This window comes from Onychomys torridus, chromosome X, assembly GCF_903995425.1.
Source record: "Onychomys torridus chromosome X, mOncTor1.1, whole genome shotgun sequence".
NCBI lineage: Eukaryota > Metazoa > Chordata > Mammalia > Rodentia > Cricetidae > Onychomys > Onychomys torridus.
In genome coordinates, this window is record NC_050466.1 from 61301719 (window position 1) to 61315135 (window position 13417).

General features: G+C 39.7%; 1 protein-coding gene across 9 annotated transcripts in view; it reads left to right on the forward strand.

Moving 5' to 3' along the window:
* The window catches only part of Reps2 (RALBP1 associated Eps domain containing 2), a 237094-nt gene that overhangs the window by 141007 nt on the left and 82670 nt on the right, over nt 1-13417 (forward strand). For 5 of the 9 annotated variants that reach the window (XM_036174455.1, XM_036174450.1, XM_036174454.1 and 2 more), the window contains 3 exons: nt 3786-3858; nt 5265-5318; nt 10836-10881. In XM_036174455.1, coding sequence (XP_036030348.1) covers nt 3786-3858; nt 5265-5318; nt 10836-10881 — 173 coding nt within the window. The remainder of the gene's footprint in view (nt 1-3785; nt 3859-5264; nt 5319-10835; nt 10882-13417) is intronic. The other 4 variants (XM_036174457.1, XM_036174458.1, XM_036174453.1 and 1 more) reach the window with 3 other exon arrangements.

Consider the following 13417-nt stretch of genomic DNA (forward strand, 5'->3'; position numbering starts at 1 on the left):
TAGCTGTGTTAAACTTTTGAGGAATTCCAAAACTGCTTCAAAGCAACTGCATTATTTCAATTTTCCATCCAGAAATGTCTGAAGGCACCAGGTTCTTCATATCCCTGCTAACCCTTGTTCCTGAATTCTCATTTTAACCATCCTAGTGGTATGCAGGTATATCTTCTTATGGTTTCAGTTTGAAAATGATCAGTGATGTCGAACATTTCTTTCTTCATAGTCTTGTTAGTCATTTATATATTTTCTTTGGTGAAATAGCTATTAAAATCTTATGTCCATTATTATTTTCCCTTTTGTTTGTTTTTGGTGTTTTGAGCAAGTGCTTTACCACTGAGCTATATCGTCAGCAAGATTTTCAGTGATTTCTTTTTATCTGCATTTGTTTTGTTCCTAGACCATTTTCTTCTCTAATGTGGTCCAGGTAGGAGAGGACAATAAAAGAAATTCACTATTGTCTGGCCACACTCGTATTGCCAGCTGCTTGCTGTGTTAAAACTTGAGGGTTATAAGCCCAAGACCATTCTGAGCTAGGGAGTGACTTTTAAGGTTGACCTGGGGAACTGATTAAAAAACAGAAAAGCAGATTGGGGATATGGTTTGGTGGTATAGCCACACTAGAAGGCTGTGAGACTCTAGGTTCAATCCCCAGCACTGTAAAAAAGAAAAAGACTCATTCCATAATTTACTGGAGATACTAGATGACAAATAGGAAATTCTTTCAGGGGGTTTTATTGTAGTGTGGAGAATCACTTATTAGGATAGGAATGCATGCCATGTCAAGCACATTGAAGGACATGTTAGCTGCCCTTTCAGAAGGAATGGCTAAAATGGAGATGTGGACTATGGATTAGCCTACAGAAAAATGATACCACATAAATCAAAAAGTGAGAGGGCCTTGTGAAATTTCCTCCTTCCACATTGGAATGTCAACTGGTGTTGTCATTGGCTTACCTCTAGATGAAGAACTACAGGAAATGAATGACTGCTAAGAGATGGAGAATCAGTCTTCTCTGGGGACAAGATCCCTGATAGGTTATCCAGTACCAAGTACTCAGCCCTAACCACATGTACATACAAGCGACACTAGCTGACTTAGCAGACTGGGTCATATATCCATATATCCATGTGTTCATAAGATAATTATAAAAGAAGAAGAGGTCATGAACTTGAGAGGGAGTGGGGAGGACAGAGGAGGAATTGGAGGAGGAGAGCATGCAGTAGAAATGATAGAAACACAGCACTTATATGTGAAATTCTCAAAATAAATTACAAATGAAGGGAAAGATTACTTGGAACTTCATGCACACAAAGAAAATCATGGCTTGCTCAGCCTGGAAGTAGGGGACTGGACCTGCCTGTACTGAATCCACCAGGTTTAAATGAATCCCCAGGGAAGTCTTGGCCCTGGAGGAGATGGGAATGGAGGGGAGGGGCTGTGGGGAAGGTGGAGGTGGGGGCGGGAGGGGGAGGACAGTGGAACCCATGGCTGATGTGTAAAATTAAACCACAAATATAATAATAAAAAATTCCAATGTAGTAAAAAAAGCAATTATTATTTTTTTTTAAAGACAAGGTTTCACTGTGTAGCCTTTGCTATCCTGGAACTCACTCTGTAGACTAGGCTGGCTTCAAACTCACAGAGATCCACCTGCCTCTGCTTCCAGAGTACTGGGATTAAAGGCGTGCACCACCACCACCTGGCCATAAAAGCAATATTAACACTTAAAGAATCACCTAGATGTGGATTATTAGACCTTTGATTAGGTTCCCACCAAGTAGTACTGCAATCTTTTATTTTGGAACAATTGAAAACCAGAAACATGGGTTATCTCTTTGACACATACTTTGGATTCTGATCCCATAGTTGGGAAATGGAAAGAATTGGAAGATTAATTTCTAGTGTTGCCATAAACAATTTGAAAAATAACCACCATTAATATACACTTGTATACAGGTCTAATCCATGAAGAAGTTCTTTCAGACAGTGTGTCAATTCTAAAGCTTTATGTATTTCTCATTGGCACAATGGTTATGGAGGTGTGATATGGAGGCTGATTTCAATGTCCTTGTTTTACTGGGTAGCTGAGAAGGCATGCAGCATAGTGTCCAGTGCTAGAGATACCCTTAGGCATAAGGATTACTTTGAGCTGCAAACTCAAGTTAGCCATTGGACATCAAATGCCTCTATGAATTTAATCACCTTCATTTGCATTTTTAAATTGATCTCAGAGCTTCAAATATGTTTAAAATGTATGTAGTACCAAAGTGCATTGAACGACAAATCATCTTGTCACTTCTGTGTCTGCCTACTTAGCCATTCTTCCACTGTTAGATACCTTTACAGACCTTGCACATAAAGATAAAGCAAATATAAATATATTATCCTCTAATCACAGCAGAGGCCTTAGAGTACATATTTTCCAGCTTTGAGGTAGACCAATATAATAGCACATGTTTATGGTGTTTTGATACATGTATAGAGACATACACACATTGTGAAACATTTACCATAGTCAAAGCCACGTAGTTCCCCCCAAAATGGCTTGATTTCAGCAGAGATTTAAGATCTGCCCCCTAGGCAATTTTTTAGCATACTATATTTCTAATACTATAGTTAGAGTACATATTGGAGGAGCTTATTGGAAAGAAATTCATAGTTAGTTAACTTTAAACTATGTTAAAACAATTCATATGTGATCAGTTTGGATATTCAACTTATTAGTATTCTGAGAACTTTTCTCATCTATGAGTTGGGGGTATATTTTTTGAGATAGGGTTTTTTATTTTTATTTTTTTATTTTTTTTTATTATTATGTGTTTTAAATTTTATACATCAGCCATGGGTTCCCCTGTCCTCCCCCCTCTCGCCCCCACCTCCACCTTCCCCCAGCCCCTCCCCTCCATTCCCATATCCTCCAGGATCAAGGCACCCCTGGGGATTCATTTAAACCTGGTGGATTCAGTACAGGTAGGTCCTGTCACCTCCTTTCAGACTGAGCAAAGTGTCCCTGTGTAAGCCCAAGGTTTCAAACAGCCAGCTCATGCACTAAGGACAGATCCTGGTCCCACAGACTGGGTGCCTCCCAAGCAGATGTCCAACTGTCGAGAAAGAGGAGGGTCTGCAAGAGTGTGAATTGTTGAATCCAAGATTGCAAAAAGCACAGGGACAAATAGCCAAACGAATGGATTTTTTTTTTTTTTGTATTGCTCTTGCTGTCCTGGAACTCACTCTGTAAATCAGACTGTCCTTAAACTCACAGAGATCTGCCTGTCTCTGCCTCCTGAGTGCTGGCATTAAAGGTACATGCCACTATGCCTAGCTTTAGGGAAAATTTTTGATTTGCTCATCAGCAATTTTTTTACTCTACCATAAGGAAGTTGATCCTGGCAAATACTCCCACTATAGGGCCATTATCATATCTTCTCCCTGTTTGTGAAAAAGTTTATAAAGGCCAGGTTGGTGCCTGGAAGACTGGACGAATGTTAAAAAAAAAAAAAATCTCTGGTTGAATCCCACTCAGGATTCTAATTTAATGTAAGATTCACTAATATGCCTTAATTTGAATCTTTATGTTTCCCAAATTTATTTCTTTACTCTATGTATATAAATATTTTAGTGCAAATTTACTTATACCTCATTAAAAAACCAAATTAATAAAATAGTATTAAATGTTAGAACTTACTGAAGACATGAATTTTGACATGAACTATAACCTTTAAAACATATATTCATGTATGCTTAACACTTAATTTTTATTTCAACTCATATAATTTTCTTTTCCAAGAAGACAACTGTTAAAGACATGGCTGACTTTCCTGTTCCTACGCAAGATGTGTCTACTGGTGATGACAAACAAGGTATGAAAAGAATTAGTTTTAGTCTTATAAGGACACCTTGTTTCCTCATCTATTTCTCCTGGAAGAGCTTCCAGATCATATGAGGACAGTGCTCAGAATGTGCACTCATTTGGATAGATAGTTTCAATTGTCAGACGCCTATAGTTCACAAAGTTGCAGTATGACCTTCAGTTTCTGAATCGCCTTAATTCATTGGTTATTGTTAATCTTAGGGTACTTTGACACGTACATTGGATTCTGATCCCATAGTTGGGAAATGGAAAGAATTGGAAGATTAATTTCTAGTGTTGCCATAAACAATTTGAAAAATAAACCACCATTAATATACACTTGTATACAGGTCTAATCCATGAAGAAGTTCTTTCAGACAGTGTGTCAATTCTAAAGCTTTATGTATTTCCCATTGGCCCAGTGGTTATGGAGGTGTGATATAGAGGCTGATTTCAATGTCCTTGTTTTATTGGGTAGCTGAGAAGGCATGCAGAATAGTGTCCAGTGCTAGAGATACCCTTAGGCATAAGGATTACTTGACTTGCAATATCCAGAAGTACAGGCAAGACCCTCTCCTCTAAACCCTGCACTTTGTATGATCCTTTTAATAATTTACCAGGTTCTTCCTCATATACTGTCTTTTATACAGACCTCACAAAAACTAGTTCTTTTGAAATGACTTAACATTTAGAAATAAGCAACTGAGCTCAGGCAGCCAGTATGAATCATTTTGTACAAGAAGAAAAAGAACTGGGACAGGAACCAAGATTGTCTGTCTTAAGCCAGTACTCCATCTGTTATATCAATCCACCACTCACAAGTAGGAGAAGCCTGTCTGAAGGGAAGCCATTTCAGGTTTTATTGTTGAGCCCTGCCATTAATTCTGCCTCACAGAGACATTAAACATGAAAAAGAAGGCTTCCATTAAGCAATGGTGGTTTCAGGCTTTCTATTTAAATGTTTGTTTATGAGATTCAAGTGGAACTAGACATTATCTGCAGTTGATCAATCTTGTAACTTGTGAGTATTTGCCTTGACTGCAAAGCTCTAAAAACATTGAACTTTGGGTTTAAATCCCATTCTCCTGTCATGGATCTGGCTGTTAGGAAGGAAATTGGGAGAAATGTGGGATGCTTTTTGGTAATATGCCTCCTAACCACTAGTGGCTGTCTCTCTAGAAAGTTGAAAATAGGCCTTTCTTCTGTGGGTGGAGACCCTGGTTTCATGCTTTATGAGGTTTCTATTGTTCTAGAAATGCTAGAGCAGCTTCTAGAGGGTTGTAAGACTTTTATAACTCATGGATAGGAGTTATTTGTTTTAATGTCATGTATCTCAGAAATAAAATTTCACAAGGCTTTTGTTTTCTTTTTCTTCTCCTTTCTCTTTCTCTTAAACATGAAACAAAATACTACTAGCTTTGAAAAGTACTGTTAGTGAACCTTTACCAAAGGACGTGTCTGAGGATACAGGTAGGAGAAAACCATTTTATTGTATTCTCTGTCTAATAATTTCTACATTAAAAAGCCTCAACTGTTTGGTGACTTGAAGATTGTTGTGTCTGTGGTAGTGTGTCTGTTTGTCTCTAGATCTTTTGTAGCAGGAATCTTAACAAACCTGGAGCAGGGTATTGGGGTGAATGCTGGAAGATCAGAGAAGCAGAACAAGCCACAGCCACCTCACCTGGCCAGTTCCTCAGCTGATCCTGTTTCCTCAGGCTGGAAGCCTCTGAGTCCTCATCCACAATGAATCTCAGCTGAACTGCTTCTCGAAAGCCTAAAAGCTTAACCAGCCAAATGCTTCTAGTTTCTGGTCTTCACGCCTTATATATCTTTCTGTTTTCTGCCATCACTTCTTGGGATTAAAGGCATGAGTCACCATACCTGGCTGTTTCCTATGTGGCCTTGAACTCACAGAGATCAAGAGGGATTTCTGTCTCTGGAATGCTAGGATTAAAGGTGTGAGTGCCACCATTTTCTAGCCTCTGTATCTAGTGGCTGTTCTGTTCTCTGACCCCAGATAAGTTTATTAAGGTGCACAATATTTTGGGGGATACAAAACCACCACAATCTTTGGCCTGTGTTTTGTTGCAAGAAGCCTTAGATATCCTACCCTTTCTCTCTCTTCAGAAGAATGTGACTTGAGATTTCACTCAGTTTGAATTTAGAAGTGTAAAATCAGGACAACATAGAATTTCAGTGATTTAGATAAACTCATGTGCTTTCTTTGTAAAGTAAGGAACTCAGAAGGTGGATTAACCTGAGGCCCAGAGTTTGTATTATCCATTGCCCAAGTGTCAATCTTAAATATCTTTATAATTCTTCCCTACCAAGAAGGTACTGCTTAAACATGGAGTAGATTCCAAGGAGAAAAAAAAAAAGAGAGAAGTTATGCTGGTCAGCAGTTTCTTGGAGAAGTAGAAATGTGTCAGAGAAACCATAGAGAATGTCTGGGCCTGTTTTCAGCTCTTTCTTTAAAAACCTATTTATTTATTTATTTATTTATTTGTCCGTTTATATTTATTTATTTATTTATTTATTTATTTATTTATTTATTTATTTATTTATATGTGTGTGTGTGTGTGTGCGCCTGGGTAAATGTACATGCCTGATGTGTGTGCAGTGCCCATGGAAGTCAATAAGAGGTGTTGGATCCCCTGGATTTGGAATTACATATGGTTGTGAGCTGCCATGTGGGCGCTGGGAACTAAACCTAGGGCCTGTGTAAGAACAGTAGGCCCTCCTAACTGCTGAGCCATCTTTCCAGCCTCCTTTAACTCTCTGAATGGAGCTGTCATTGAAGCAAGATGAACCATGTTAAAAATCAAGTGGCTCCAGAAAGCATTTTTATTTAGATCTTCCATTATGAGGATTTGAATGAAGTTTCTGGGTTTTTTTCCTTATTATTATTGCTCTGGCTTATTTAGAATGTAAATAATGTTTCTTATGACTGGCTACCTACCATCTTGAACTTATTTGTTTAAAATTGCAACAGAGGAATCAGTAGACTGCTGAAACTTATGCTGCTACAAATGTTTCCCAAACACTAAGGCCATTTGAAGTTCAAAAGCAAGAGCAGGATGGAGAAAGGTGAGGGAGAGGAGATAGGGCGGACTGGACAGGAGAAATTACCAGCCCCCAAGGTGATTCTGGTATGCAGCCTGTCTGGAAACCACTACCTTCAAAAAAATGATGCTATAAAATAAGAAGTCAAGATGGTAAATCAATCATGACTCCAAAATCCGTGGGAATTCTCAAGCTCGGTTTTGGCTTTTGAAATATTTAGATCCATTCATCATAGGGGAAATACTCCATTTGTATAGGCCAAACATCTGTGACCAATTCTTAGCTGCTCTGATTTTGGATGTTAAGGTGGATGCTTTGCAGTTTTTGTAAATTTTATGACATTCTGGTATTAGTAAAAGCTATTTCAATTTGGAGTGTTAAATTAATGCTTCTCCTATAGGCTTTGAGAATCCTAACTCTTTCTATTTGTTCCAGAGATTTCAGCATGAGATCAAGTGTTCTCTGAGGCATGAGCCTCGGTTCTCATTTTTAACATTCTTTGACCAGGATTTGGCATCACCAGATAAAACCTAACAGGTGTGCCACATCACAAGAAGTATATCAAAATTTGTTTCACACTGCCTGGGAACATGCTGTGTGGTTTTTGATTTCGTCTTCGCACTGCTGCCCCCTTCTGGATGTGACTCCATCAACTCATCTCAAACATACTTAACAGCCTGTTTCCTGGGAAGACCCTAGTCTTCCCCTGGGAGATAGGAGAATCACAAGGGCGGGTAATTAGATTTCTGATTGATAGTCAGTGTACTGGAGACAGTTCCTCTCAGTTCTGTTGCAGCCTTTTAGAAGGTCAGTCATTAGGTCTACGTCCTCTTCCCTTTTCATTTCCTGGAAAGATGATGAAAAATGACATGCCTGGAGTGTTCCAGGAAGTTGTCATTTTCCCCTCTCTCGAGCTAAATGAGAAGCTGTGATCCATCCGCTGGCTTTTGCTTGAGCTTGCAACGCAGTGTGCCCTTGCCAGTTTTGCAGATACTCATATGAGGTATGAGTATCATCGGGGAGCTGAGGCTGGCTGTCAGGGTGGTAGATGGAAGACTTAACTACCCTAGTACTGTTGAGGCCTTTGTAGTCTGAAGCCTGAGTCTACTGCTAAGCTGAGCCTTGGATACATCTTTGCAGGCAGAGGGGAAAGCATGTCTCTGCTCTGATTAGTATGCATGATGGTGATAATAATGATAACAGTGAGGGTGATATGGTGGATGACAGATGAGGGGCACTAAGTTATCGGGGAGTGGAGAGTCCTTGTCAAACATTTCCCTCTTACTCTTACCTTGTAGTTGTTGAATGGATATGTATTAGTGGAGTCTAAGAGGTTTCATGCCCCATGTTCCATTGTAGCCTAATTCAACCACACAGTGCACAGTGGTAGTTTTCATCTTGCTTTTGGGTCCTGACAAGGTGTACCTCCTCAGTGTGGTCTCCATTGCTAGCGACCACCTCATGGTCCTTCTGCAGTAGAGCACTTTCCCCTTCTACTACCTGCAGGGACTACATTCAAAATCCAGACTTTCAGGCCGAGAATATTAGGAGCCTTAATTTATGTCTTTAATTTATGTCTGCAGGACATTCACTTTTCCTAGGACCCCAGGCTTCTTATTTGTCCCCGTGAGAGAGGGACTTGCTTAATAGGTGAGGAAAGGCAAGCTCAACTGTTTAGTAACATGGCTAGGAGGAGCACCCCAACTTGCTCCCTGTTCCCTTCTCTGTTGCTCCTCCACACCCCTACTCCATCCATTGTCTGTCTGTCTATCTCTCATTAGCAGAGCTCACCCTTCCTTCCACACCCATCCCTGCACCAGCACAAAGATAAAGATAAAGACAAATGACAAAGGGATTAACGGTTACCATGGTCTGACCACGTGGGAAACAGTGTTTTAACATGGCTAGGACTTTTGCTACCCAAATATTTCTGGAAAGCAGTGAGGCCTGAAGGAGAAGAAGAACACAGAGGAGCAGTGGTGGGCTGACTCAGAGGCCTGCCTCCAGTGCTGCTGTGAGTCTGGCCACACGTTGGCTTCCTAGTCTAGGGCAGTCTCTTAGGCTGAGAACGTGGGGAGGCCCCGTATAGGTTGCCTTTCTTTGCTGCCTGGAGTTGGTAGGAGGTAGGGAGGTATTGGTCCTTCTTTGACCAGGTGTGGGTGCATGGTATGAACAAGGAGAGCCTCAGTCTCTCTGGCTTTTTCATCTTTTCGTTGGTGGGGAGGGGGATATGGCAGCATTTCAGCTGGAAGCTGAAACAAACATGCTTTTTCTCCCTACAGCAAGCCGAAATGCTTAGGTCAGGAGAAACGGCTCTTTTTTTTATGCAACTGACCACATGGAAGGAGAGCCTCACTCTCCTGGGAGTTTGCTTTGTGCCTTGCTGGCATTTATGAGAATTTTCAGCTCCCCTCTCTGCCTTGCTTGTCTAACCCAAGGGTTTTAATGGTCATCATCAATCTGGGCTGCTTTCTATGAGAGGAGCCTTTTATCTTTGGAGCAGTGTAAATGAGGGTGGGATAGTGCAGTAAGGCAGTAAGACACTTCCTTTTGGATAAATATGTGAGACAAAGAAACAAATTATATTCTCCCCATAAGCAGTGCTCTTTCTGTGGCTTCTTATAATGAAAACTTGCAGTGTTTGCAAAGCCATAGCAGAGCTATGAGCTTCTAAAGGCACTTTCCACAAATGAGTGGAAACACAAAAAGAGGACTGATGTTTCTGTAAGTGTTTCTAATTACTCCTCATGACTTCTGATGGGAACGTGGGCTCCGTGGGGGTTGGTAGTGAGCACATTAGCTTCTGAGTTAGCTTTGATGAGGAAAAGTGTGGTTGAAACAGGTCTTAATGATTTCATTCCATAGTATTTGTCTGATTTGGACACAGAGACAGGGAAACAAGAAATGTTTTCTCCTTTTTTTTTATGGAGGGAGGTTTTTGAGATAGGGTCCTACTCTGTAGCTTAGCCAGGCTATTCTGGAACTTGCTGTGTAGCCCAGGCTGCTCTCAAACCCATGGTGATCTCTCTGACTCAGCTTCCTGAGTGCTGGGATTAGGAGCCTCGGCAACCACACCTGGCTAGGGATATTTTCTTTTTCTTTTTCTGTCTTTCTTTTCTTTTTCTTTTTTTTTTGGAGCTGAGGATTGAACCCCAGGCCTTGTGCTTGCTAGGCAAGTGCTCTACCACTTAGCTAAATCCCCAACCCCGGGATATTTTCTTATAGGAAAGCATCACAACTTCTTTTAACTATTTTGTAAGAGCTCAGCTTTCTTGTGACCATGGTGCTGTACACACACACACACACACACACACACACACACACACACACACATACACACACACACAATTTTTTTTTGAGATAGAGTTTCATTAATTAGCTTGGTTGGCCTAGAATTCAATATGTAGACAATACTGGCCTTGAATTTGTGGCAATCCTCCTGCATCTGTTTCTAGAATCCAAATACCAGGTATTAGCCACTACATCTAACTCTGGCAATATTATGTATTTAAAGAACATATGCAGCTAGATATATTACTTCCCAACCTTCATGGGAAACTGGTTTTAAGTCTATTATTAGACTATCAAGAGGTACCAAGAAGCCCTCAGGTGGGAATCTATCATTATATAAAAAGATAACCTCTTAAGTTGTCTTTTTATCTTGGAATGTCTCCATTAATCCATTTAGACTTGAGAATGGCCTCTCAATATCTCAGTGAAAGAAAATATGCTGGATTTCTCTCCTTTTCATTGCGCCTAAAATCAGAGAATTATCAAAGTGTAAAAGCCCTTGAGTTTTCCACATGGATACGTCAACCTCAGTTTTACTTGTTGCTGTGTTCTGTACTAGCCAGGTGCTACTTACCACCCTGATTAACTGAGAAATGAAAACCCAAGCAACCAACAAATAATCTTTTGTTTCAGCAACTTCTAAGGACTGCAACAGTCTCAAAGCAAGACCAAGATCCAGGTAGTGTTTATTTAATTTATCCTTTGATGCCTTTTGTGCCCTGTCCCTGCCTAGAAATCAATCCTGAACCCCACACCCACACCCAAATCACTGTCTGCTTTGCCTTTAGACTTGAATCTAAAGACACAGGCCATTTCACTCCTTGTGAGGGACCTGCCTTGATTATATAGTGATACTGGAAACCCTCTTAGTCTTTGTGGACATTAGTGCTACAAGATGGTGGCTATTGTTATCTGGACCCCTGACAGGAAGTAGTTTGTGTAAAATGACTGAGTTGGGGTAGGATGATAAGTAATAGGGGCTTAGCTTTGTTCAAAGGTAACAACTAAAGGGTCTGTCTGAGCCATTCCTAGTGCCTCTTCTCAGCTTCACATTTTTAAAATAGCCATCAATGAAGGAAGGAGAACCAAGAAAGCAGAGCTGTGGCTGGGATCAGGCCTGGGAAAGGAGCAGAGGGGAAATACAGGGACACACAGTTAGTCCACCAAAGACAAGAACTGTTGCTGCCACTTTTAGGCAGTAGAACTGCAGTGGAAGATAGACTACCTTGTGGGCTTTTCCTGTTTTGCTTTAACTCTTTGGGACTTTTTTCCTTCTTCAGCTTCAGCTTCTCTACTCCCACACCCTAAAAGTGGTTTTAAACCTTATCACATTTTATGCTCTTGAAATTTAAGGACATACTGTCTTAATGTAAATCAAATAATTGAGGTTTTGTTTTCTTGTTCATATAAACCACAGATACCTACATTCATATATATATTTTTGAACAATAATTCATTTGAGTAGGAGGAAAAGTATAGTTACTTTTTCTATGGTGACCATATTTACTATCTGCTTTTTTTTTTAAGGATTGGAAGATGTTTTATGTATTCGTCTGTCCTAGCTTTGAGATATAGAAGTGATAATATTTATCTACTTTTATAATAAGAAAAGCCTTCCATAAATTGCAGAAATGAGCTGATATTAGCCATAAACTGAGCTTTGTAAATATAGCTTCTGCTGAGTTCTTATCTCCTCAAAATGAATGAAATTATAAAATCTCAAAGGCACATGCTCCATTAGTAATGGTCTGGATAAATTTTATATATTATAATTTTAGAAGTTGGTCTCCTAGTCCAATTTGGATAATTTTATTTTCATTATTTCAAACTGGCTATTTACTGAGATGAAAAGTGTCTTCAAATGGTAAGGACTTGTAGAGGTATAAGGGAAAGAGGAAAAATTAACATTCTGATATTATGTGGTCCATCATTATGCCAATTGCTTGTACAGTCTGTTTTACTTGGTCACAGTCCTGCCATACAGTCTCACTTATTTGATATTCAAGACTTTTCCATGTGAAAATATAAACATAAAGATCATATATAGAAAGGAGGTATATGGTATGGGAAAGTGTGCATATGTATGTACAAGTATGTGCATACACATGTGCAAGTACACACAAACTATTTCACCTATGTTAGTCTTTCTTCCTTGAGTAGAAGATGTCACCAAAGCTGTATGTGGCATAGAAAGGTTTTTTTTTCTTAAATTTTTAGTTGGGGATTCCAGTTTTCTTTACAGAGCAATAGTTCTTTAAAAACTTGGTTGTCTTATTATGTTGATTCCCTTTGGTTCTGTTTGACATTGTTAGAGAATTTTTCCCTTTGTTTGCCTCATCTCTCTGGCCAGATACGGTACTAGGACCAATCCAAGAGCATGCCCCATACCATTATTATGGTCGTCTTAAAGACTGTGTCCTTACAAGACAAACAAAGGCTTCAGCCTCCACAGAGAGACCCTTGGAAAACTTTTAGTTTTTGGAAAATAAAAACCTTGCCTAGTAACAGTTAATTATGAATTGGACCTTATGGGATCCTGCCCTTCCCTGCTGAACTATTGGTTACTGATGGATTCTGGAGAAGGAGCAGTCATTGTGGTTGTGTACCCACTGAAGAATTCACTAGACACCAATGCATGGTTCCAAGCCTATAGTCACACATATAAACCACAGTGGTTCTTATAAACAAAGAAGCAAACAAAATAACAAGCCCCCTAAACCTCATGAGTGTGGGGAGGAGACTTGAGAGGAAGAGAGGATAATAGGAAATGGAGGGAAATTAGAGAGGGGCTTGTAATAATCAGATGCACTTTATACATGTGTGAAGTGGTCAAAGAACAATCTTAACAATTAAGAACAAAACTTTGCTTTGCCAAAAACAACTTTACCCAAACTAAAGGGGTTTAATAGCCATTGATCAACTCTAATTCAGGAAGAACTGTTGTAATAGCTAAACACAGAAGCCAGTTTCCTGAAGATAATTTCTTTCTCAGATGTGTCTGTGATTCAGAGGTCATTTTCTCCTTTGACATGAAATCAGCTGAGAACCTGAATAGAAGAGATCCACTTCCTTCATGCTTTTCCTTGTCATCATATTGGGAACTTTTCCTTATCATGATACCAAAGTATGAAGTTAAATTAATACAGAAAATAAGTAGGTTGCAAAAAATATCCTAGCTGCTACTGCAGGAAGATATCATGAGCACTGAAACAACA